This window comes from Salminus brasiliensis, chromosome 2 (assembly GCF_030463535.1).
Source record: "Salminus brasiliensis chromosome 2, fSalBra1.hap2, whole genome shotgun sequence".
Classification (NCBI taxonomy): domain Eukaryota; kingdom Metazoa; phylum Chordata; class Actinopteri; order Characiformes; family Bryconidae; genus Salminus; species Salminus brasiliensis.
In genome coordinates this window covers 34,805,208-34,831,877 of record NC_132879.1, presented here as the reverse complement: position 1 = coordinate 34,831,877, position 26,670 = coordinate 34,805,208, and the positions used below count along the sequence as shown (strand labels likewise).

Below are 26,670 nucleotides of genomic sequence, written 5' to 3'. Positions count from 1 at the left end.
GCTGATGAGCGTCCGCTCCGAGCTTCAGCCGAACAGCGAGACGTCTGGAGTGGACACCGCTTACTGCACAGCAGGCTCGGACTATCTATCTGCACTGTTCATTCCTAAACATCGATGTCTGACTGTGGTAAGTGAAGCCGTAAGTGAGGACGAGCTCAGCCTCGTTACTCGGGAAACCCAGGAGTATTCATCCCTGCTGGGCTTCTCCTACTGACAGAGGAGTAGCGTGGAGACGCTGCTCGGGAAGCTGTCTAAGAATTAGCACTTCATAATTCCCAAAGAAGAATGAAAAACTCAAACATATTTATATATATATAAAGTTTGCAGCGTATTTTGACACAGGAAATGTGTAAAAAATCTAGTGCTACTGCTCCTCCTGCAGCCATGGGGAAGTTTGTCAGCAGTTTTACATAGCTGAGACTTTTAGATAGTTGTTTAGCTAGTGCTAGCTAGTTCGCTAGCTTGATCTTAGACTGTGTTTAGCTGTGTCCTAATGTTAGCTAAATAGATTGTCAAGTATTTGCTTTTTTATAGTCAGATTTATGTCACGTTTTAGCTGACAGCCAACGTTTCTCACCCAGCAGTGTTTGTACTAGTAGCTAAACTCCTTCAGAGCACTTGCACTAGCTACTTCTGAGACCTCTGATTAGACGTGGCTAGCTGGACCTCATATTCTTGTGTTTTTCATTGGCATGATGTTGTTTATGAGGTTAAAGTGGATTAATATGTAATGTAAAGTTAATACTTCAATACTAATACAGTTTTATTCTCCTCCTCATTGATGTCAGTAAAGGTCGAGGCTCCTCGATTCCTGCTTCCTTCCCCACAGGAGGAGAGAGCAGCAGGTGTTTCCCTCTGTTGTACCTTCATAGACCTCATATAAATTAGCACTGGAGGGGGGGTGTATTTCTTGCATTCTCATATTCAGCCAAACAGTCTTTTCACACTCTAGATCATAGGTTAACTGCATTGATTTGCCTTCCTTTCAGATGATCTGACTGATGATCTGGCTGGACAATGTGCTTTTCCCAGTATACCGTGCATATCAGTACTTTTAACAACACTAACCTATATGTTTCATTTAAATTAAGCTTGTGCCTTGTTGTAAACAAACGTTGGCTGTTTGTATTTGGGAACGAGTGAGCATGACTCCGTCTGAGATGTAATATTCATTACACACCAAGAATTGCCGGCATAAAGTCCATCTGTCAAACGCCAGAAGACTGTGGACTGGAGAACATGGGTGAAACGAGAAATACCCCGGTGTGAATGAATGGGAGGCTTAATGTCTTTAAAGCCTTTCCCAGCCATATGTACAGTGCTGTCTGTATTCCATGCTGGTGGTCATCGCGACTCTTGGATTACTGCTTGTTTATTAATGACCCACCAGCTGACGGCTGAGAGAGGCGCACCGACAATAGACGCTGAGGCAGTTGTAGTCTGTTGTAGTCTGTTGATTGTTGCACTTCAGGACATCGGTTTTTCATTATGTGGCACAAAGCAACACAGCATTGCCAAGGCAACGATTGCTGTTTGGTTTCCAGGTGTTGATGGCCTCCGTAATTTCTTCTCCCCCACTCGGCCTCTGTGGAATTGCCCTTGGTTACAGCAGTCAGTGGAGGACCTTTAAACCCTGATGCTCTTGGTGAACCTGAAGCATTTCACTTCTCCACTGTTGTCCTTTTGTGTGTTTGCAATCCTTGCTTGGTGGAAAAGTAAACCCGTCAGTCCTTACTTTGGTCAGAGTTCACACTTGCTAATGCTTGACCTTTATGTAATTAAAGCTACTCTGCTCCGTCTTTATGAATGCCTGCATTGTGCGTTGTGGGCTTTAGAGGGTCCACATCATTAAAAAAAAAAAGCAGATTTTCTTTTTTTTTTTTGTTATATGCATAAGACATTGGTGTGGTATGTTAACCCTTAATGTTAAACTTTGTACACATAAACTTATTGTTTTGAATGATGAATTAGTGAGGGAAGAGGGGTCTGCTGCCTAAAGACCACCTTATTTAATAGAGGGCTTTTAATTTTATCGCCCAGTCAGAACTAAGATTACGTACCAAAACGCACAATAAAACCTTCATTGCTTTTATTTTCTCGTATTCTGATTTCTTTCTTGGTGAAAAGTGATGTATTTTTAAGGATCAACCAAGACCATCCAGCAAATACTTGAATTTCATCCTAAATTTGATGTAGAACACATTGCTCGCCTGCGGACGGTCTTAACCACTAAGAGAGCCGAGCGACTCTCCTCAGATTACTGTGCCGATCTTCGTGGTCCAAGCACTCTACAGCCAGTCGAGCACAAATGATGAATGGCAGTGCTTCGAGACTGGCCTTATTTGTAATATATGCGGGGGTCTCAAAAATAGACATGACTCGAATTTGCATAGTTTTAGAACTTATATGTGGAGAGTAGCCAACATGTTTGCAAATATTCACCTATATTAGTCCCACCCAGTGTTTCAGCCTGGTCTGCTTTAAAATGTGGGGCAATACAGGGCAGTCAGTCATTTGCATATGTTGGTCTTAAATGGCATAGTAACAAAAACCGGCCTGTTTAATTCTAAGGATAAGGAGAGGTTGGAAAATGGCTTTTCAGTGTTCTTGCATTAAACATTGGCCCAAGGTTTATACAAAAAAGCTCTTTATGCCTGGTCAGAGATTTATTTATTTTTTTGCTGGGCCAAGTAGCTCAGCTGCTGAGTATAGATTACCAAAGCTGAGCTCTCTAGGTAGCAGCTGGGTCCCCATCATACTGGTCTTTAAGAGGGGCTTTCCTTGAGGAAACGAGGGGTGGGGGGGCTCCTGAAGGACACCATTGAGCATCCTAACTCTCATGGACCCGCTAATTGTGTGTGTGTGTGTGTGTGTGTGTGTGCGCCTTTGGGGGTGGGGGAAGCCCTAATGAAAATAACTGACAGGTTAATTAAGCACACACACAAAGACGAATCTATCAACAAAAGGAGGCCACAATGAAAAAGGAGGGGTTTCCCTATCAGGACTGACAGAGAGGGGTGTTTTTGGAACCCATGTGTAAGCCGCTGGTGTACGCACTCAACCATTAACGCCCGCACACACTCACACACGCATGTGCCACGTGCCGTCTCCCGTCTTTGGGTGACGCGAAGGAGCCCGTCGGGACATGTGTGGAGCAGTGATCCTCTTAGGCGATTACGGAGCCTGCGCTGAATGACCTGCGTGAGGAGCATGTGGCCGCTGCCCTCCGCTCATCCCCCTCCGTGTTTACTCTCCAGGCCACTCACTATAGCGTCTCCGCGTTTAATTAAAATCCCAAATCTGGGCTGTAGCTCATGCAGACGTTCATTATTGCAGGATTACAACATTAGCGCTCATTGTAGTGCGACTGGCGTGCACTCAGACTCATCTGTTCAGTAAAAGTCAAGGAAGTCTGCCGATCTGCTCTTTTATGGGGGTTTTCTGTCCCGTTTCAGAGCGAGATGGAAATGAGCAGGTTTATTGAGTTTCTGTTACAGGCAGCGAGAGTTGAGTTCAGAGAATCTCCACTGACTGACATTTCGGCTTTCTGTCCTAGAACCATGGCAACTTGAAGAACCATTAGGAGGCTGAAGGGTTCTTTGTGTGGTTAAAGTGTCCTTTACATTTGTGGAAAAAATGGTTCTGTGTAGCACCCGAAAGGGCTCCACATACTTGGAGTGTAGTGCAATTTAACACTGTTTAGTAGGGATGTCTCCATAGATACCGTGTTTCTATAGCTCATGAAGCCATGCTTTCTAGGTAAGATGAGCTGCTACCTGGCACTAATTATTATCTAGTAAAAAAGGAGAAGCAGCTCAAACTCAGATATTCTATATCCCACTGTAAAATAGTTGACTGTAAACTGTTTTGCTACCTTTTGAGAACGTCTGTTGGGACATCAGAGGACACTCTGGTACACAGATAAAAAAAATAAAAAAATAAATAAAAACAATTCCCTACAAAAACCTCTAGGTTTTTTTAACTCTTTGCAAAAGCTTCCTTCCTTGAGAATGAGATCTTCTAAGTTCGTTAAAGCACCTTAAAAGGTTCCTCCACAGTTTCAAAAATTCAAGTTCCTATTAACTGTGTAGAACACAGTGGTAAAAACAAAGGATCAGACTTAAGATAACGTTACAGATCTGTTAAGATATGCCCGGGTCAGCCCTGATTCTGATCCTCTTGATCCGATCAGGACATCCCTGCTGACCCTGCCTGAGACTCCCCAATGGCACTCAGTTGCCGCCTTTTGCGGGAAACCACAGTTATTGATCGAACTTTAGGGTTGTCCGAATACACTGGAAGAGCAAGGGTTTATGCTCTACTGACGTTTATGCTGCAAAATAACTATTTATGCTGTAAAAATACATTATATCTTTTATTTATAATTCTGCTGTTTTGTAAAATCACTATTTTGAGAAGTTGTACTATGAAGTGTTTTGTTTTTTTAAAACAATACATGATTTCAGACCTTCACTAATACTGGCCCATTAACATCCATTACGTGCTCTGTAAATTGTCCTCATGGCATGTTCTAATCTAGAGAAGCAAACCTCATGGAAACAGAGTAAATTTCCAAACCATCACTTTAACCATCCTGTCTAGAAACCCTGTTCCTGAGAAAGCGGTAAGAGCTGTTACAGCTGTGCTCTTTCTCAGTGGGAGTCGCCCCTTGTAGCTGAGCCTTGTGGCCGTTACTGACAGAGACTTTCCACTCGCCCTGACCGTCGGCTCCAGAGCGGAGGTTGGCATTTTTCTGTGCTCAGGTCCTGCTCTGCTGGTGAGAGAGAGAGAGAGAGAGAAAGAGAGGAATGCCCTCTGTGAGAGAGCCCTCTGGAGAATGTGGCAGCGTCCTGCCCAAGGCACCGGGTCGTGGCATGGCCTTTACGCTGCCCACTTGACCAGCTGCGACATAAACTGTAGTTTTGTTTTATCCTCCACTTTTCCTCTCCACCCCCTCTCTTCCTCTGCTGTGTGACATTTAGTGGGCTTGAAGCTGAGCACCAACCCAACAGACTGAAAAACGGCCTTTGAGGCTTTATTGTATCCACCCCCATGCTGCTCTCATAATTCTCCCTCTGTCCCCCTCTGTCTCTCTCTCTCTCTCTCTCTCTCTCCCACCCCCCCCCCCCCATTCTGTCTACACTCAAAATTGTCAGCAGTGTTTTTGTGTTTTGTTGAGAAAAACACTGTCACTGTGGGCTCAAGCCCCTGCTTCATGTGAACCTGCTTGGTGTGTGTAAGTGAGTGTGTAAGCGCGTAACAATAGGAGCATTGTAAAAGCCTGGCCCGGACCGGCAGGGTTAGGTCTGTGCTCAGCTGAGCCTCTTCATTATTCAGTCCCCTCGCTCGCCCCTCCTTCTCTACTTCTCTCTCTCTCTCTCTTTAGCTCACTCTCTCTATCTATCCTTCTCTCTACATCCACTCAGTCGCTGTCCCGCTCGCTCTCTTGCCCAGTCGCTCTGAGGACCGTGACGGGCAGCTGACCTGACGTTTGGGTTGTTGGCTGCGCTGCTCACTAGTTTGGACTACAGCAGAGATCCTGATTTACACACAGATTATAAACTGATGTGTCTTCACTCATTCTCCATATGTGGAAAGGAGCCTTTTGTCTGATTCAGACGCTCAGGTGAGCATGTGTTTTGCAGTGACTGTCATTATTCTCTCTGGACTGTAGTAAGGTGATGCAGAGTCCGCCCTCATTAATATTAAATGTTGAGATTTGAAGCTGCTTAAGAGTTTAGAATTTTAATGATTTGGTCATCTTTATTATTGTAGCACAAGCCAAATCACATTGTCCCCCAATTCCCTCCTACTGTGTGTGTGTGTGTGTGTGTGTGTGTGTCAGTGTGCTCTCGTGAGTGTGTGCGCGCACCCTGCTTTGTTTCCTCAGCTGTGCTGATGTTGTCTTAATCCACGGGGAGTGTGATTTGTTGTCACATGGTCTGTGTCCTGTGAGGTGCTGGACTAGAGCACGTCCATAGTAAAGTACAGATTTGAGAAGTTTAAATTCACACACTCCCTGGATTATATAGCTGGGATTCCCAGTGGATGAATGGAATGACATACTTCCAGAACCACAGGAAATGGGGCTTGCCTTGCACACTGCCGCTGAGGCTGGCTGCATACGGATCCTGTCTGACCGACAGTCTATGAAAGCTCGTGGCCATATGGTTAGACTTTGTGAAGGCACGTTGGAACTATACTGTTTGGTCACACACATTCTTCAGTAAAGCCACCAAGAGACTTGAGCAGAGTGTGATTTTCAGACTGGGATGTGTGCACACTCACTGACTGAACCCCCCCTCTCTGTTTCTCTACTGTGTTTCAGAATGAAGAGGTAAAGCACTCTTGATTGCAGTGATGGCAGTGCAGGCTAGCCTACAGGTAAGCAGTTTCTCAAAACAAATGTATGAGATGTGGATAATGGTGTGATGATGATAACAAGAACTAGAGGAAACGTCTTGCACTTCTTATTAAGGCTAAAAGGTAACCTAAGAGTAAACTAAGAGTATTCAGTATACTGTGTGATGACCATGCTATCATTAATCACAAAGCCTTCAACTCCGTCCGGATTGCACCTTTTTCTCAGACGGTCTCTCTTATTCTCTGTCACAATCTTTGTTGTGTTGATCAAAGCTGAAACACTGCCTGCCAGTGTACATATAACAAGGTGACATGTTAACTATTCGTGCCTCACCCATTTTATAGGTTGGGCAGGCTTTACAGAACATTGGGGAAAGTCCCATTTAACTAATGTAGCACAGAGGTTTTCTAGGCACATTTTCTAAGGGTGTGTTTAGATTTGTCAGCTGTGGATCAATTAAACGAACCCTGATAGAGTAAGTGTGAATGCTGCCTTTCAAACTCTGGTGTGCATCAAAAAAACGGACCGAGGTGCCTGAGCAGGTGGGTCTTAGTCAGTTTCTAAACAAACCTGCTCCAGCCCATTTCATCCCAAAGGTCTTGGATGCGATGGAGGTCATACCAGAAAAAAAAATGGGTCTTCCTAAAACTGCAGACAGCTCTCTAGATTGTCATTTTATGCTGAAGCATTAGGATTTTTCTAAGGGATCCGAAAAGGGGGAGGAGGGGGGGCGCTCCAGACCATTGTTCCTCCTCCACCCAACAATGCAGTTTGCAATATGCATCAGCCAAACACAGATGTGTCCATCAGACTGCCAGATGGGGAAGCGTAATTCATCACCGTGATCATTGATCTTACTGCTTCAGAGACCAGTGGCTGTGTATTTACTCCCCTCCATCATTACGTCACTCTGTACTTACGTAGCATGGTGAGCTAGTGGGCTCATAGCCATGGAAACCCCATCTATGAAGCTCCTGTCTTCTTGACAGCTTCTTGTATTTACATTTACGTGTTCAACATTACTTATCCAGAGCGAGTCAGGTACATTGTTACCCTCTACACTACACCACACCACACCAACCACCTCCAGTGCCAAGTCCTGTTCTGTGACTTTGTGTCACCTACTGCTTTTGTCTCTGAGCGGTTGTTGAAGACATTTCCACGGTCAGCATTTGTCTGCGCAGGTGGCATGACCGTTATGCACCTGTTAGGTAGCTGGATGGGTGTGTCTAAAATAGCTGATCACACTTATCCGAAAGGGTGTTTACTAGGCTCCCAAGAGGTGCAGCCAGCTGAACTGTGCCCATGTGATCTGGAGATCACAGATTCTGACACCGGTGATGCCACAGACATCCATAGCTGGGAGTTCCAGAGAGCATAATTGGCCTCATGTTCTCTGGGTAGGTAGGACGGCTCTCTGAATTTAAGGATGGTCTGCAATTAGGCTGAATGAGATTTGTCAGTGTTCTAGAAAACAGTTGCGGTAGATTAGGGGAAGATCAATTAAGAATAGTGACCACCAACAACAGGAAAATATTGACATATCAGAGTATTACTGTTTAATGTTTTTTTTTAGTACTGGATCAATTCTCAAACACAATCAATTTGTAATTAACATAAAGAGATTGGTGTCACACAGTGGTTTATTTTGTGATGACCGTTAGATTGCTCTTCTGATTGCATAAAAGGTCAACTTGTTTTTCTCAGATTTTATGCAGCTGATGTTTTATTGATTTGGCAGTTGATTTTCCTAAAATTGGATTAAAAAAAATTATTTTTCTTGTCTATCTTACAGTATTGCAGTGTAGCACAATGTATTCAACCATAACCCATATCATTGAATTGTAATTGCATGCATATCACCAGGCACATGTCAGTGTCAGTCCTACTAACCATAGATTACGGAGACTACTACTGCTGATACAGTTGATTGATCCACTTTGTGATGTCACCTGGTGCTCACAGTCAATTATTATTATTATTATTATTATTATTATTATAATTATTAAATCTTTATAAATTTAGTTTAGCATTCTCTTTTCAAAAGTTCAAAAATGTCTCTCTACTTCAGACCTTTTCTAAAACATTGTTATTGCTTGCTTAACTTGCCACCCCCTCCGCCTCTGCTTCTCAGCTACACCTTCCCTCAACAGTGAGCCACAAGCGCATAGTCATGTTCATTTTTTTTCAGCAAGCGTGCCACATAAGCATAACCCTTATGCATTTTGTATGCTTTTCTTCTCTGCTCAACTTCTCGGTTCAGTCTCCGTCTACTGACTAGTCTTCTGTTGATTATTTGACTTGTTGACTTTCAGGGGGCAGCAATGGCAAAATTGTTTGGCTATGTATCTGTATCGGCCAATTTATAGCCAAAATATATAAACCGGACAATATTTCTCTAGCTTAGCTGAGTCTGACTTTAACCAACTCACGTTGCTTCTTCACGTTTGTGTAGAATGTGCCTTGTGAAAGAAGCAGAGTAAGAACTTTTAACACCACTAACCAGTTACTATGTCTCTCGAGAGTACAGTGTAGTGAGTATGAGAACACAGCAGAGCACCACCAACCACCAAAAGTTTCGGTGTGGGTGTGTGTCTTTTCCCTTATGAATCAGTCATAGCTGTACAGTTGTCAGTGTAAACAACATTTGAAAGGTTCTAAACGACAGTCCGTCACATTCACTCCAACAATTTGTTCATTTCCGCTCTCTGTAATGTCCATAAGCATGTACATTGCTTCCTATAGAACATGTGTGCACAGTTTATTATGTAATGTGTGCTGTACCATGTGTGTGCGAGCATGCATGTGTAATCCCACTACAGAGGGGATGGGGTTGTGAGCCAGCATCTGCCTGGGGCCTCATTTATTACTGCTGTGTAGAAAGGCCTCTGAATTGTTGAGCATATATTAGTAGTGCATAAAACACTAAGTAGGCTTCCCTATCCCTCCCAAATCTGAGCTAAGCTCTGTGTGGAGCCACTGCTTATGCTTTTTAAACGTCTGTCCTGTTGTTTCTGATGCATCATTCCAGCTGCTGCTGTCTGTTTTTATTTGCAGCTGTACATTAAGAGCCTGTATCATTCGAAGCCTGGTCTCATGCTTTTCCAAGTACCGATTGCATGCCTGACGAGTAGCATTTATTAAAGCCCTGGAGGATAAGAGCTCTGGAAATTACTTTTTTTTTTCTTCTGTGTTTTGGGGTTTTGTTGTTGATCTTTCAGTAAGATGTTCGAGGATCTAGTTATAGCTTATGAGGGAAGGGAGATTCCTTCATATCCTACAGCACCACATTCTTTATGTTTTGCTTTGAGGATTGGTGCCTTCTGGCCAGATCTTCACTGGATGGCTTGGATAGAGCAGCTCTGCAAACTCGCAGTAATGCAGACGGGGGTATTGTCAAGTTACAGCCACTCCCTGGTTTTCGGATGTGTGTGTTCAGGACGCCGAGGGAGGGTCTGGAGGAGAATCTGAATAGTTTTCTTCTCCATTACAGTTGAGTGAGTGAGGGAGAGATTTCCAGCTTCGAGTTTCGAGTGAAACTATTGTTGTTTGTTCTGGCTGTGTAACAATACTCCTCACCACAGTCCTGGTTCTAGTCTGATTAGAATGGACTGCCAGTGCAAGTATTGCACCTGGTGTCTCCACAAACACCTGCGTTTTCTACACACACACATACAGGCTCCTTTTTGGTCCTTTTTGAAGGATGCCTAACAACTATTGACTGACTTGTTCTGCTCATGCACAAACATGCCAGGACCGTTCTGTCCCTTCCTCTCCGTTCAGACAGTTCAGCCTGTTTGTGGGAACGGTTTGAGGCGGTTTGAGGGAGGGGCCCGATGAGCAGTCACATGCCCGGCGAGTCTCTGCCCAGATGTGTAAGACGGCTGTTGTGCCTCAAAGCTTCAAACGTGAGAGAAAAATGTGATGCAGGAATATCACGATTACACACGTGCCCGTGTTGATGGCGGCAGTTCTGGGTTTCCAGTAAAGAGCAGAAGAAAATGCTGGAGAGGTGGAATAACAAGCTAATCTGCCAGTCTAATCTCATTTTGCATTCTGGTCCAGATTACATTTTGCACGTAATCTGCTAATGAACTCAATTAGACCTTTGTCTGATGCTGCTTTCTTCTTTAATTTTCTAATGTGCCTTTCCCACACCGAACAGAGATGCTCCGCCTCGTGTCTTTATGACTCTATTGATGACTCTCGAACAGAAGCACCACAAAAAGAGGGTTTTCTGTCCTTACTTTTTCACTCGGGATGAAATCAACATGTTGTTTTCCTTCAGAAATGTGCAGTACTGCTGTTGTTTCACTGCCGCAGTGGTCTTCACGTTACAATGAGCGCTCCAAAGCAGATTAGAAAAGGGGGAGATCAAATGCCCTGTGTGAGAATTCATTGTTGGATCAGATTCGACTTTCCAGTGCTGTGTGTTTTTGTGGTTTACTTTGTTTGAATGTGAAGCGCTCAAAAGCTAAGGAGAGCGTGATTTCTTCTGCTAGACTCAAATGCCATTGTTTGGTAAGAGCGTGAAGCTAAATCACAGTGAAATATAAAAGTGTCTGGGCTAAACTCCAAGACTTATTTGGTACATGAGTGTTAGGATCATTATTGTCACTCTTTGGTCAGGTTTGCGTTTGCTAACCCTGCTGTTAAAAGCAGGCTGTAGAATGGGAAGGCTCCTTCTGAAGAGACTGAAAGCTGGAGTGGTAATTTTCGCCCCTTCTCCTCTTATCAAAGGCTGGGACTAAATGAATATTGACAGGTCAGAGGACAGGAGATGTCCCACAGTGCTCAGCTCCAGTTCTCCAGCATCCTGGGAACCCCAGCATAAAGGGAAGCCTCATACAAACAACCCCAGCCGTTTCCTGCACATGACTCATTTGTTTTGCAGCAGCATTCTGTGCTTAGTGTACAGAATGTCCTTAGGTGGCTTAATCTTTTTCTTTTTATGTAACAGGCAAATTCAAAACATTCGCTGCACACGGAGAGCCTGAGAAACCCTGCTTGACTTGACTTCATATTGAATTGGACAGTGAATGACCTGTCTCTGATTTACGTTCTGTGCTCATGCTCTCTCATCTCGCGCTCTCTCCTTTTTCCTCTATGTTTCTCTCTCTATAGGCTTGGTTTGGGGAGAAGTTTGAGTCTCCGCTGCAAAGCCCTCGTAGCCCCCTGACTCCTCGGCATGGACCTGGCTTGGCAGATGTCTTCCAGTATGACCAGTGGCTCGCTGTACGCCATGAGGCTACACTGTTACCCATGCAGGAGGACCTCGCCATCTGGCTCAGTGGAATGCTTGGTAATATGAATATGCACATCTGTGACCTCACAACAACTTGTTTAGATTACAAATCTTTAGGAATCTTTAGGAATTAATTTTCGCAGTAATTTTTACACTGAACATGAGCATGTGACTAGAGGAATTAGATGCAGAGAAGAATTCAGATAAATTCACTAATTGCAAGCCTTTTTCTTTTAAGTTTATTATTAACAAATTATTATTTATGTTTGCAAATGAGGAAAATGGGAACTGAAATAAGCTGGTGGTGCTGTAGAGTCTGCTGTGTCCATGGCTCACTAAATATTATACTTTTAGGTGGAAACATCTTATTCCCTGCTGGAGCTGGATGTGCTTCCAGGGAATGTACACAGAATCAACAAAATCAAAAACACAGCAGAAGCAGCTCATGCCTTTTTTTTGCTCGTCCCATAGATCTAGTGTTAAATGTTCATGAGCCAATTAGAATTAAAAGACTTTCTTTAATACCTTTCTAACAGTGGGTGAGAGGTTATTTTGTGTTACTGAACATTATTAACAACCAAGACAACCAGCTAATATTGAGCTTGTCTGAGGTTGATGTAGAACATTTAGAATTTTTATGCTATGAGAGCAGATTTGTCTGTCCGCAAATTATAGCGCAGCAAGCAATCATTGGGATCCAAGCGCTAAACAACATTTATGAAGCCACAAATAATAGAGCACAAATAATGGACTAGATGGTGATGGGGTCTCAAAAGCTGATCATCTGAATTTGCATACTTGTTGAACTCAATGGACAAAGCCATGCAAAGCTGTTACCCCTGAGTTTTAGTCAAATGTCAGTTGTCAGATGTTAAAATCACTGTAGTTGTCTCATATGACTTACAACGGGGTTAGTTTCTCTACAGCTGTCGCCCTTTTCGCTTCTCATGAGTTTCCTTGTCTGGGAATGCTGGCATGAACAGTTAACAATCAAACAAACAAACAAACAAACAAGCAAGCAGTTATGCTGCCTGGCTTAGCATCTACTCACTAGTTGGACTTCAGAGACCCTGTGGGGGAACATACAATTTTGTCAAGGCTCTGTGGGCAGGACAAGCCACATCAGCCTTGTAATTGGTGAAAGTGAGGTTTATATAAGCTTTACCCAAGATTAGGAGTGCCTAGTTTACACCAAAAGGGAAGAATTTTTAGAAACACACATCAGTCATTTATTAAACACTGAAAGCCAAACAATGAAAAACATGTATCTCCAAAATGTTGAATTTACAGGAGAAGGCTAAAATGCAAGTCAAAAATAAGAGTTTATTCCCTCCCCTTTTTTAAGTATTTCTATTGGTCTATTCATCTAGAATTATTTCTTAGTGTACAGAAGCAGCTACAGGGTTCAAACCATGGAGAAAAACTAAAAACAGACAAAAGTTGAGATACATGTTTTTCAGTGGACTGCAGCGATTATACTGGCATTTTCGAAATTTAGAGTCCGTGTAAAATCCTAAACGGAAACCCATGTAGGTCCACATCTGTCAGTAAAATGATTCATAATACAGTGTGTGCAGAATTATTAGGCAAGTTGTATTTGAGAGGATTCTTTTTATTATTGAACAACTATGTTCTCAATCAACCCAAAAGACTCATAAATAGCAAATCTTAGGAGGATATCTGTTTGTGCAGGTAACTATTACTGTGCAGAATTATTAGGCAACTTAATAAAAAAACAAATATATACCCATCTCACTTGTTTATTTTCACCAGGTAAACCAATATAACACAAAATGTATAAATAAACCTTTCTGACATTCAAAAACAAAACCAAAAACAAATCAGTGACCAATATAGCCCCCTTTCTTTACGATGACACTCAAAAGCCTTCCATCCATAGATTCTGTCAGTTACTTGATCTGTTTACGATCAACATTGCGTGCAGCAGACACTACAGCCTCCCAGACACTGTTCAGAGAGGTGTACTGTTTTTCCTCCCTGTAGATCTCACATTTCATGAGGGACCACAGGTTCTCTATGGGGTTCAGATCAGGTGAACAAGGGGGCCATGTCATCACCCTTACTGGCCAGCCACGCTGTGGAGTATTTGGATGCATGTGATGGAGCATTGTCCTGCATGAAAATCATGGTTTTCTTGAACAATACCGACTTCTTTCTGTACCACTGCTTGAAGAAGGTGTCTTCCAGAAACTGGCAGTAGGTTTGGGAGTTGAGCTTCACTCCATCCTCAACCCGAAAAGGTCCCACAAGTTCATCTTTGATGATACCAGCCCATACCAGTACCCCACCTCCACCTTGCTGGCGTCTGAGTTGGAGTGGAGCTCTCTGCCCTTTACTGATCCAGCCTCGGGGCCATCCATCTGGCCCATCAAGAGTCACTTGCATTTCATCAGTCCATAAAACCTTCAGTTTCAGTCTTGACGTTCTTATCTTATGTTTCTTGTTCAAAGCTGGTCGTTTTTCAGCCTTCCTTACCTTGGCCATGTCCCTGAGTATCGCACACCTTGTGCTTTTTGATACTCCAGTAATGTTGCAGCTCTGAAATATGGCAAAACTGGTGGCAAATGGCATCTTGGCAGCTTCACGCTTGATTTCCCTCAATTTATGGGCAGTTATTTTGCGTCTTTTTTTTCCAACACGTTTCTTGCGACCCTGTTGGCTATAAGCCATGAAACGCTTGATTGTTCGGTGATCACGCTTCAAAAGTTTGGCAATTTCAAGACTGCTGCATCCCTCTGCAAGACATCTCACAATTTCTGACTTTTCAGAGTCTGTCAAATCTCTCTTCTGACCCATTTTGCCAAAGGAAAGGAAGTTGCCTAATAATTAGGCACACCTTATATAGAGTGTTGATGTCATTAGACCACACCTCTTCTCATTACAGAGATGCACATCACCTGATTTACTTGATTGGTAGTTGGCTTTCAAGCCTATAGAGCTTGGAGTATAACAACATGTATAAAAAGGATGATGTGATCAAAATACTCATTTGCCTAATAATTCTGCACACAGTGTATGTTTTAAAGATTTCAAATAATGTGTAAGAAACTGATATTCTGGAAAATAGGCAATGTGTTCAGACTGCTGAACAGAGCTGTAGATCACTCCAAAATTCTGAGAAGTCAAATCTCTCAACATATAATCTGACAGGAGGGGGTTCTAACTGAATAATATCATTATATTGTTGATCATTACATAAATTCTTACTGTCCCAAAAATACTTGAATATTGATTAAAACACCTAAATGTACAGTTTTGAGTGTAGTTTCGAATTCTAAATTAGTATGAAGTTTTAATATGAATAAAAACATAAAATAACATGATTAATATGACTAATGACTCCAGACTTTTGAATGGTAGTGTAATAGATGGTGAAACTAGGTCCGAAAATCTGGAGTCTGGAGTTTGCTCACATGTACAGGGCCTTTAGAGAGCTGTACTCGTGTATTGCTAAAGAGCTTCCTTGTCTTGCACTACATTGTTGGATGCATCACACATGCTGAACAAAAGGCAAGCTGATCCTTCTGTCTAAAATAGGAAAGGTGAGAGAAGTTGAAATAATAGAGGGAGTTTCCTCATTCTAGATAATCCCCTTTACGTGGCTGTCGTCGTATACTCCATATTTAAGCACCGATAAACAAAAGCTGTTGCAACTGAATATCTCTGTAGGTGAACGAATGTCTCTTGGTGGTAGCATGAGGCCAGTTCTCATCCTGCCTGCTTTCTATAGTCTCCATAGTGGGTGTTGGCACATGAGGTTGGGGATGTTGGCACTGTTTGGTTTTACGGATTCACTTGCACCTACATTTTAATGTCGATTTCATTCAGGCAAAAGCAGCTGACTCTGTAAGGGGTGCTGGCCCTGTCTCTCGTATTTACATCCAATATACAGAATTTGAAATGAAACCATGAATAAGTGCAAACTTTAAGCCTTATTTTGGAAATATGTCATTTTTTCGCGTTTGAGAACTAAATTTCTTTTTGCTTTTTAAAAGGCAGAATTAATACATCAGAGACAAGATGAGCAGAACAGGAGTCTCCAAATACAAATCTGTTTATCGACAAGAGTTCACTGGCCTGTGTACAACTTTTATGCTGTGTAGAACAGGCGAGTGTAGGCCATACTGAGGAGAGAATACGAGCAAGTCACTCAGATAACTTGTGCCCTGTAGATCACACTCTTTCAGCTGGCGCTCATTTCATGAGGTTTACAGTTCTGCCCTATACAGTAAACGTCCTGATAACAGTCTTCAGTAGAATGTCTCAGTCTGCTAAAAAAAAAAGAAGCACAGACTCCATCCAAACCTCCAGTCTCCAAGGCCTGACCAGTCATTGTGACCAGCTAAAGAGATCACATATTAAAGATCATGTATCTCTCGAAGTATAAGTAGTGAATTATGGGGGGGCTGACTGTTGTCTCCGATTGTCCCATTTAAAGCAAATGACCTGTAGACCACAGTACAGAATAGAGCTAAAACGGTTCACAGATGTCTCTGTTCAGTTCACACCATGGTTTGGACCTTATGGCTCGATACAACAGGAAATAAATGAGGAGTTTCCACACAAACAGCCCAAAATGACGCTGAAATTACTAAAGAAAGAAAAGGATGATCATATAGGAGTCACACTCTCTACCTGCAGCAGCGGGAGGGAGAGACAAGGAGGAGGAAAATGACTGTATTTACACTAGTAGTGTGGACCGTGTGTTCTCCGTGCTCCGTGATGTGAACAATGAATACTTTCAAGCGAGAATCCAGGCTGTAGGGATTGATGTGTTCAAGCACCCCACAAAGAGAAGAATGGCAGCATTGTATTAGAAACCCTGTAGGATTTTAGGACATTTGGGCCGATGAAGTAAGGGATAGCTTAGTTTGTGCTCCACCATTTCCATTGTGTTTTTGGCAGCGTCCTAAAATCTGATTCATGCTCTGATTCCTGGATTTGCCTAATAAACTAAACATTCTCTCGCTTCATCACTCACTCACTCACTCACTCACTCTCTCTCTCAATTTCTCTTCCTCCCCAGGAGAAGAGGTAAGAGCTGAGCATTTCATGGATGAGCTAAACAACGGTGCAAAGCTCTGCCGACTTGTTGAGATTTTTCAAAGCAAAATTCCCCCGGACTGTCTCTCAGACAAGAAGCAGGTTAGTCCGAAGCACAATGCAAAAGGAACACTTTGCCTTTTCTTCTGCATTTGCCTTTCCTTATTTTTCTGTTTTGATGTTTTCTAAACAGTTTCCTATGAAGAAAGTGGCATTTAAGAAAGATGCGTCTCCAAGGTCTTTCTTTGCACGGGACAACACGGCGAACTTCCTGTCTTGGTGCCGGCAAATTGGAGTGGATGAGACATACTTGTTTGAGTCAGAGGGCTTGGGTAAGAGTTAATATATATAATGCAAAAAGATAATTATATGACTATGTTTAGTTTGTAGACTACATAAACACAAGCAAAGGGGCCTCATGTGAGAATGCAAATGTTTATGTACATTTTTTGGACTTCTGCCTTCCTTCCCGACCCAAAGTTATCTTATTATGTATGAGCTTTGGCCAATTTCTGACCACTGACACTGACTCTGACCACTTTTGCTGTCATCATACACTCATGTGAAGGTGAGCACAAGCTTTCTGTGAGACCGGAGAAACTGTCTGCTGTGTCTTTTAGTGTGGCTACACACAAAACTTTGAAGGGCAGTTGAGCATGCTTAAAGGAAGTCTGTGGGTTCTCAAATGTGTATCCTGTAGATGGGCAAAAGACAGCGGAATCAAATGAATTGGTACACTCTTAGTCTTTTGAAGTATAAGCACAAAAACTTCATTTTAAAGAAATATACAATATTTATTATGTTTACAACCTAAAAAATGTCTGCATAATTAGGCTGTTTATTATTCTTTTTATTTCTTTCTTTATTCATCTATCCACCTACTCTAATACACACAGTTGGTTGTTTATTGAATGTTGCATTCTGAAACTAACCACATGAAGAGTTGGTAAATGGCATTCTTAACTGCTAAAGATGTCCTTTTCTCCTACAGAAAGAGACCTTCTGCTCAATGTAGCCTGGATTTCCCTTTTGAGCTCCCATTCTGAATCTAATCTGCTGCTGACCCTGTAAGCGAGGGCCATGAAGCAATCTCAGCTGTAAAAACTAATTCCATTACAGCTTTTTGCAAATAATTCTCCAGCACTTCACATTTCTTCCCTGTGCGTAACATCCAAATATAGAAACTTGAGCCACAGTTTCCAGGTAATTGTCTCCACACCATCTAACTGAGTCTGGCTTCCACCCTCTGATAGAAGTGGTGTAAATAGGACACACATCTGCAATATCAGTCATGTCCTAAGACATTGCATAACTGTGCAGGTATAATCCAAAAGCAACAGATGAATGTTTTTTCTGTTAAAACGTTCCCCACATCCTGTTAGGGTTCACTCCTGTCTGATGCAGTATTTCCTGGTATCAGCGTGAAAAGGTGTGAAATTTGACATTCTGTAATATTGTCATTTTCTTCTTAGAGAAACAGTTTTGTGAGAATGAGGAATTCTCATGTTAATGTAGTTGTGGTAGTATCTAAAGCCCCCATACAGGTTTCCTGGAGTATTATCTCAAGGCTGTACTCAAAAGAGCCATTTGGATGCGTAAATTATTCTTTGCTTGGTTCTATGTAGCACCAAAAGAGTGCCACTATTATATTATATGTAATTTTATTTCTTTATATATTTTTATTTGAAAGATTCACCCAAAGTGCTCATTTATAGTCTCCTTTATAGTTTCCTGCAGAATGCACCTGGCCTGAAGTCTGATTTAGGAAGTGTCCTTGAAGACCAATGTAGTCTGCTTCTAGAGGCTTAGTAGTCTAAATTACCTGCTTGCCCTTGCCAGAGTATCGGAGTATTGGGCAGTATGTATAGTTAACCACTAACCTGTACTTTACTGCTTTGCATGTCCTAATACTTCTGTCATTGTCGTGTATCACCCTCTGAGCTAATTATGTTGTTCTAATGGACGCAGTAATCGGTTCAAATGGACATGGTGCTGCTGAGCCTAAGCCCTTGCTCTTACCCCCCCCCCTCATGTCTTTAGCTACAGATAAAACCCCACTCTTAATGATTCTGTGGGAGGGAGCCTTTTATCAATTAACCTGAGTGCTCCATGTGTTCCCTAACTGCTCTGTGCTAGATGTTAAACAAATTCACTTCTCATCACACGGTGTGTAATTAGAGATTATTGGCTGTAGATGTCTTGTCCCAAATAGGGCTTGGTCAAATGGTCATTACACTGATCAGCTCCACTTCAGGAATCTAAGCAGCACCATATAATGTGCCTCCACAATCTGGTCTTTTCTAATGGTACTGTAATGGTACTGACTGTGTAATATAGTTCAGATTACATGATTTTTATAATATTTTTTTCCTTGTTTTTTCTTTCAGTTCTACACAAGGACCCTCGCCAGGTGTGTCTGTGTTTGCTGGAGCTTGGTCGTATTGTCTCCAAGTAAGTGAACCATTGCCTCAAACAGATCTCAGAACTAGTTAGACAAGAGAGTACTCCTGCTTTTTCACTCTGTGAATAAGTGAGTTTATTGGGAAGTAATGCTAGCAGTTATTCTCAATTTGTGAACTTTAAAGGTGCCCTAGAATGGAAAACTGCATTTGTCTTGGCATAGTTGAAAAATGAGAGTTTGGCATATGGAAGTGACATACCTTGAACCTCAGAACACTGATGTCGTCATTAAAAAGAAATTCCACATGACCAAAACTGCTGTATAACGTCTGTATTCCAAAACCCCAAAACTGTTACTTGGTAGTCATGGCTCAAAAAACGCCTTTCTAGGCTAAATGTAACAAGCCAACAGGGGGAAGCACTGCTATAAGTATCCACACAGGAAATCCGGGGGGAGTGCCAAAAGGCTAAAAGCTAACGCTTGGCCGGCTGGAGAACGCTGATCGCTGGATGCCGGGGAAGCTGATGAAGCTAGCCCAGTTGACCAGCTACAATCTCTTTAACTAGCAATACTATGTTGGAAGATAAGATAAGATAAGATAAGATAATCCTTTATTAGTCCCGCAGTGGGGAAATTCTCAGTGTCACAGCAGAAAGGGATAGCAAGACACTCAGTTACAAAAATGTAGATAAATAATTTACACTATATACACACAATATAAATAAGAATTAAAAAAGCAATAACAATATTATTTACAGCAAATGACTATTAATTGCACATGGGGGGGGGGTATTGCACATAGTATTTTTGCAATGAAGGATCTCCGTTCCCTGAACATGGAAGACTCATAATAGGCTAGGCTGTGCTATGCATAGTGGCTTATGTGGGCTGTTAACTGGTTCTTTAACGCATGGGGTGCTTGAACGATTTTAACTGGCCAGTAATTGCAGACAGGTAAAATCAGTGTTTCAGAGACTTTGCAACCAGGGTTGTAAATTGACTTTGTAAATAGAATTTGGAGCATTTTTCACCCCAACCAAGGTGACACACTTATTATTTATACATCCGGGAACAGTGTACATTACTGAACAAATGCGTTCTTGGGTCAGAGTTTGGCCTTTGTGTCTTTTGTGCCACTTAAGTGGATCAGGTCTAGCCCGCTGTGGAGTGGAATTTTGTGAATGTGATTAAGCTAGTTAATACGAGGTTCTGCAAATCTTTTGTTTGTGATTATTGTATTTTGTGGGGATGTGATCTTAGGTATGGCATTGAACCACCTGTGTTGGTGAAACTGGAGAAGGAGATTGAGCTAGAGGAATCTTTGCTAATGGCCAGAGATCCTGCCCCTCCGGTCAAAACCTTCACTGTGTGCTGCCAGCATGGAGGTCTCTACCATGCAGTGAGTACTCTTGTCAGTATGGACGTGGAGCCAGCATTCTATACCTGCACCACACAGCAAGACTGGAAAACGCCTCAGCTCTCTGATCTCACTTTTAAGTGCAATCTGAAGTTAATGTTAGGCAAAATGTATCTAAATACATACAGTTTTAGTTTATGATTTATTATTATTGTTATTATTTTTATATCAATAGTCTAAATAAGATTCAGCAGTAGCAAGTGATTGTGTACAAGAAGCAGTAGATGTCCACACACTTGATGACATGATGAAGCTAGTTAACTAATTTCAGTATTTCTGAGGACATGATAGATGTGAGCTCATCACCTTTGTCCTGACCAGGATCTCTCTCAAAATTCACCATCTGTGTAGCATTAGAGTTGACCCAGTTATTGCATAGCTCATTTGATTCAGTTTGTTTTCATTTGTTGTATAAACAGCCCCCCTTGTTTAGAGTGGAAGCCCCATGTGATGTGGTCTTATGACTGAGAAATACACTTTAAGTGTTCACTGCTAACACGTTTAACCAACACATATTGCACAAATCCAGTATCACATCTCTAGGTTCCCACAGTTCTCATGTCCTAATTACTGACCTGCTCTAGGGTTTGGGAGCAGCTAAACTTGAGTTCATGTTGTTTATTTAGCATTTTACCACATGCGTACACACACTTAAGCTCAATTTACATTTTTCTACTTAGAGCTTCAATTTAGTTCATGTATAATCTGGACTTTTTCAAAGACAATTGCTGGCTAGAACTAGCATCTAGGTTCGTGTTTTGCGCTGCATCTTACATTACACTCTTCATGCTTCATGTCTTTATGCACTTTCAGGACCAAGCTGACTTGGACGATCCTCCCTGTAACTGCTCTCAGAAGTTCTCCATTGAGTATTTGGCAGAGGGACGATACAGGCTGGGGGATAAGATCCTCTTCATTAGGGTGAGACTTACTAAGTGTATTCAGATCATGTCTGTTTAACGTGGAGCACTGACCCCCAATCTTTCCACACAAACTCTCTATTCCGCACATTGTAGTGCCAGACCTGGTCCTTACGTATTGGGGTACCAAAGCAGAGGAAAGGCACAAATGTGCATGGCAGTTGGCCTTGAGGACTAGGGTTAGGCTTACACAGCTGAAATTCTTTCCCCTATTCTTGACACTGTTCCCACCCCATACCCACTTTCCCAGACACAGTATTGTATAACAAAGTCCATTAAATGACTGAATGACACTGTGATTGGCTACTAATAAATAATAATAATTTGATGTATTGTGATTTTAATTAAGAATTAATTATTATTTCTAGCAGCTCTCTAGCAGTTACTCAGTTGCTGCAAATTCAGACACTTCACCTTCTCCTTTCAGTTAAATGCTGTTTACATTTGTGATACAAGGGTTTTCCTTTCCCCCTGTTTACAAGCTGGTTACATGCCCAAAACAGGACTACTTAATGAGTGAATGTCATTGTGGTTATGTTTAGAATTTAACAGCATTACTTACTAAGAAGGGGTCTAGACCCTTACGTTAGCACAAGTATGAATGTGTCCTTGGTTGGCACATTGCCCTGGAGATCCCATTCACAACCATTCTACTAATCCAGCAAAGCCAATCTAGTCTGTTTTAACTGCATGTGCTCAACAGTCTTAAGGTCTGTAAATGCGTACACACTGTTAAATAACCGCTGAACACGTGTTTGGAGAATGCTTGATAAACCAAGGGGTAAACACGCTCCTTTAGCTTGAAGTGAGCCCACTGCAGGTATTGCTCACATTATACTCGCGAGGTATAGTTCATCATCTAGGTCTAAAAGTCTGGCTAATTTTTCAACTAAACATTAGGATTCTGGACACTGGTTTTGCGCTTTATTTAAAGCGTGTTTAAAGTGCAAAGTCGGGGTCTAACTAATAATGCTACAGCCAGCCATGGCCAGAAATCTTCGATATAAGATTACAGCTGATTATGCTTTAATGGAATGCGTGGGCTTATATCCTTTCTTCCTGTTGACAGAGAGACAGTTGAGGAAGACGTCACATAAAGAAATTAAGCTAATTCTAAAGCATTCCCATTTAATTCTCTTTCACATTTTGACTTTGTTGTGTCCAGACATTTCATGATGATTGGGTCAATAGAAATGCTCCAGAATGACTTGGAATACAATCTTTTTACATTGACGCTTTATATATATATATATATATTTTATATATATATATAGCCCACCAGTGTTGATTTGGCTCTTGTGTAAATGTAGAAAGACAATAGTATCCATTATCATGAGAGCTTAGCTGCGAACAATCCTGCGGTTTAAAAACACATCCTGAATCTAATGTAGACATAAAAAAAAATGCTTAGGAATATATTAGTGAATGAGGCCCAACTGAGGCCCAGTGTTTATACAAAGATACACTAGTAACTAGTGGTCACTTTTAATGTCGAATAGCATCTTAAACTAGCAATGTTCATTCTTTCCACTCACTCGCTTGCTCTTTTTCACACAGATGCTGCATGGAAAGCATGTGATGGTGCGTGTAGGCGGGGGTTGGGACACTCTGAAGGGTTTCTTGTTAAAGTATGACCCTGGTCGCGTGCTGCAGTTCACCACTCTGGAGCAGAAGATTCTGGCTTATCAAAAAGGCTCGTCTGCGCCAAGCACCACCCTGAGCGCTCAGGCTGCCCAGCCACCCACCATGGACCCCCTCGCTGCTGTTAACCTCCTTCCAGCCACCTCTGCTGCATCATCATCATCTTCATCTTCTTCCTCGTCCTCCTCCACTTCTTCATCATCCTGTTCTGTCAGTACCCCCAAACCCACTGTGCCTGCCTCTGGCTCTGCCACACCACGAGGTTATGCCCAGTCACCTGCCTCCACCCCTTCCCTGCCAAGGAAAGCAGCAGCAGCTCTCAAAAAGACTCTTCAGATGCCCACTCCTTCTCCCAAGACCACCCCACTTCCTTCTCCCAAGACCACACCACTCCCCTCTCCCACTCCAAAGAGAAGCCCTTTGCCCCAGCCTTCTCCACCAGTTTTAGGAGGGACGTCCCAGAGAGCTCCACTTGCCACCTCCAAACTGAAGCTGCGTCCACGTGGGAATCCCTCTCAGCCTCGCAGTCCCGTCTGCCCAGAGCCCACCTGCAAACAGCCCAAACCCTCCTCCACCCAGTGCCCCCCTGTCTCTCAGAAACCTCCTCAACGGGATGGCCGCCCACCTCATGCCCCTCTGCGCTCACGGCTTGCTCAGAGGCGCCCCCCCTCCCCCGCTGCCCGCCTCCAGACAGACGGCAGAAAGGCCCGTCCCGTCTCCCCTCGACCAGCAGGCCTGGCGAAAACCTCCCGAGAGGCCAAAGCGCCACCAGCACCGGTAAACTCTAAAGCACCAAGCAGTTCTAAAGCACAGGTAAACACTAAAGCACAAAGCTCCACCCAAGCCCCAACACCTTCCTCTAGTTCCTCTCAGGTCTCCAGGACCAAAGCCCCAGCAGGGCAGGCTGGAGTGGGTAAAGGAGCTCCACGCGCCGCAGCATCCGCACAGCCCCCCAGCACAAAGTCCGTGCAGTCCGTTCACAGCACGAACAGGAAACCACAAACCAGCAGTAACGTCCCACTCAGAACGAACCCTGCTCAGAGCAAAGCAGCAAAGCCGAGCCCCAGAACTGCCTGCCAGAAACAAACGCCACGGACTGCAGCTCCCAAAACCACAGAGGAGCCCTACTTTGAAATGAACAGTAAGAAAAAGAAGCTGAAGAGCTAAAAGTGCAAAAAGTGGGGTTACTTTTTCAGATTCGGTAGTTTTGGGTTCTGATTGGCCTTCCCTAGGTGTAGCACTTTGCTGTGAGATACAGGCCTAAGGCTTCAGCCTCACGCTATGAACGCAGTACGGTTTTCCTTTGTTATTTCTCTTCCCGAAGTCTGTTGAAGTTGTACATTTTATAATTTATTTGGTGTTTGTTTGTTGTTTGTTTGTTTGTTTTAACTTGTGCCATATGAAAAGGGTCTGGAGAGGATGTCTCTTCTATTTTATAACTAAACGCTAAACAGAACAGCAGAAAGAGGCCTGTCTCTCGTTACTCCAGCTGTTTTATTGCAATCCAATTAATGTTACTTACCATTTATCATAGGTGGCATTTAATTGTTCAAATTAAGCTGTATTTTTGTATTGTAACTGACGCAGCAGATTTTGATTCGCTGCTCACAGTGATTCTGCACGACACTACTCACATCTTTATAATGGCTTCACTACGATACTCTGTAATCAGTGTATTTCTGACAAACTGATACAAAAAAAAACTTCAATCTAATCCAGTAACGAATAGCTAATGGTCTTGCGCAGCTTTCCTGTTACAGCTGTTTTTACACAATGATCCCATATGGACCACGGTTGCATGCTGAGTGCATACAGACTGCTGACTGATTAACTGCATTGTACAAATAAAGTACCATATAAACATTGTAATTATTGCTAGGTTGCAAACCCCTTTAATGCAAAGCAGGACCTATTGTCTTCCTCTTGTGCTGCTATGGTAACCAAAGGCAAGTTTGCCTGGATGAAAAGGCAAGGAGCATCACAGAACAAGAATATCGCTGCATATCTAGGGGTGGGAGGTGGGTGGTATATGTTTTTTTTTTTGTTTGTTTGTTTTGTTTTATGTTGTTGAGTATATTTAGTCTAATTAGTTGTATGTGCCTTACCTGAATGGGTTCAAGTGAGTGTTCCATTATTTACTGGATCTTCAAGTAGTGACTGCATGTTTTTCTCATTAACTGGCAGTTTTGACGTGATGTGATCTAACACAGTCAGGCTTTTATGCAGGTATCATGGTTGGCCATCTAGCTAGTCATGAAGATAGGAACTACCTCTAGACGTGCACACAAATCATCATGTACTACTGATTGAGTGAAGCCCATGTTTATGTTCATTTTTGATCAACAACAGTGTCGCAATTACGGTTTTCAAATGGTTAATTTGCAGCTCATGCCAAACTTGATTTTTTTTTAATATATACATCAATAGAAACTGGCCCTTACTTTATATAGTGTTACATGTTCTTGACTCTCAAGGTCAGTGTACTAGTTATGAAATATTTTTAACAGCACTTTACAGTAACTGGTTTGAATGTAGTCTCTGTGCGTGTGTGTGTGTGTGTATATATGTGTGTGTAAATTGGTCTCTTGTGTCGCGTCAAATAAAACTATCGGTTCTTTGGCTAAAGTGTTGTTAAAGCTCATTTGGAAACTTTATTACTTTTGGTCTTTTATACAGTTGTGGGCAGATGTTTATGTGGGGTTTCTGTGTGTTTCTGAGAGGTGGTCTGTTGTACACGCCAGAGCAGATCTGGAACGCTGCAGTGCACTGGCAACTTCTGTCCCTTTTACATGGTCTGCAACTTCATAGCTGAGCTGATCCTATTCCAGCACCACGCTGGAATCCAGTGAACTCCTTAGAACCACCTGTTTGTTCACTAATGTGTGAACAGCAGACTGCAGGGCTAGGTGCTTGATTCTGTGCACCTGTAGCATGCGGCTGAATGAAACACCGGACTTCAGTGAGCTCACTGAGCACCTTCTACCACATCATAAATGGGGTTGTATTGGATTCGGATCCAGTGAATAGAAAGGCCCCTGAAAAGCAGTGAACTCACGGTCATGTTCATGAAACTGGTTAACACTGGGGTCACCTTGCTTCCTCTACATCACACACAGTGTTAGAACACACACACACTGGTAAATACTGTAAACGGTTTGTGACCTCTTAAGATGGTATAGTCCAGGGAAGGGGAGGTATTTAGGGAGTAGTGCATGTGAGCGAGAGGACGGCTTGGAGCAGGGCCTATTGTATTTTTTTTATTGTATACAGGGCCTTGTATTTTTTTCTATTTGTTATGCAGGCTTGAATAAATCAGCAGAATTCATGGATCCTCATCTTTGCGTCCTCTCGAAGCTTTCCTCTCCTCCACCACAGACTCCACTAGACCTCTCCGGGGTGGCCTGTGGTCTCTGGCACTACGACGTTAGCAGATCCTTAGAGGCCTGCAAGTTTATGAGGTGGGGCCACTATTGGATCGCATCGATGAGCCTTGGGCACCCAATGATCCTGACGCCAGTTCAGTGGTTGTCCTTCCTTGTAGCAGTCTTGGTAGATACTGATCACTGCATACCCAGAAACACCCCACAAGATTTGCCTGATGTTTTGGAGATGCTCTGG

The 26,670-nt window shown here is 42.7% G+C and overlaps 1 protein-coding gene across 3 annotated transcripts; it reads left to right on the top strand.

Annotated features, from left to right (window-relative positions):
• gas2l3 (growth arrest-specific 2 like 3) lies at positions 1-25,655 on the top strand. Of its 3 annotated transcripts, none has more exons than XM_072673823.1 (9): positions 43-127; positions 6,329-6,384; positions 11,489-11,666; positions 16,657-16,775; positions 16,867-17,005; positions 19,061-19,124; positions 20,335-20,473; positions 21,305-21,412; positions 22,969-25,655. In XM_072673823.1, exons 2-9 carry the CDS (start codon positions 6,361-6,363, stop codon positions 24,217-24,219), a joined length of 2,022 nt encoding a protein of 673 aa, XP_072529924.1. In that variant the 5' UTR covers positions 43-127; positions 6,329-6,360; the 3' UTR covers positions 24,220-25,655. The 3 variants fall into 3 exon arrangements, with proteins under 3 accessions (XP_072529923.1, XP_072529924.1, XP_072529926.1); XM_072673825.1 differs by lacking the exon at positions 43-127 and adding an exon at positions 5,452-5,626; XM_072673822.1 differs by lacking the exon at positions 6,329-6,384 and having other exon boundaries at positions 1-127.
• The last annotated feature ends 1,015 nt before the right edge of the window (positions 25,656-26,670 follow it).

What these genes read in the sequence shown, in the direction of transcription:
- gas2l3 (XM_072673822.1), top strand. Translation starts at nt 5, where the DNA reads ATGAGCGTCCGCTCCGAGCTTCAGCCGAACAGCGAGACGTCTGGAGTG. An exon ending in GTCTCTCAGACAAGAAGCAG is followed by an intron (nt 16,776 to 16,866) that starts GTTAGTCCGAAG and finishes TTTTCTAAACAG; the next exon opens with TTTCCTATGAAGAAAGTGGC. An exon ending in GTTTGAGTCAGAGGGCTTGG is followed by an intron (nt 17,006 to 19,060) that starts GTAAGAGTTAAT and finishes TTTTTCTTTCAG; the next exon opens with TTCTACACAAGGACCCTCGC.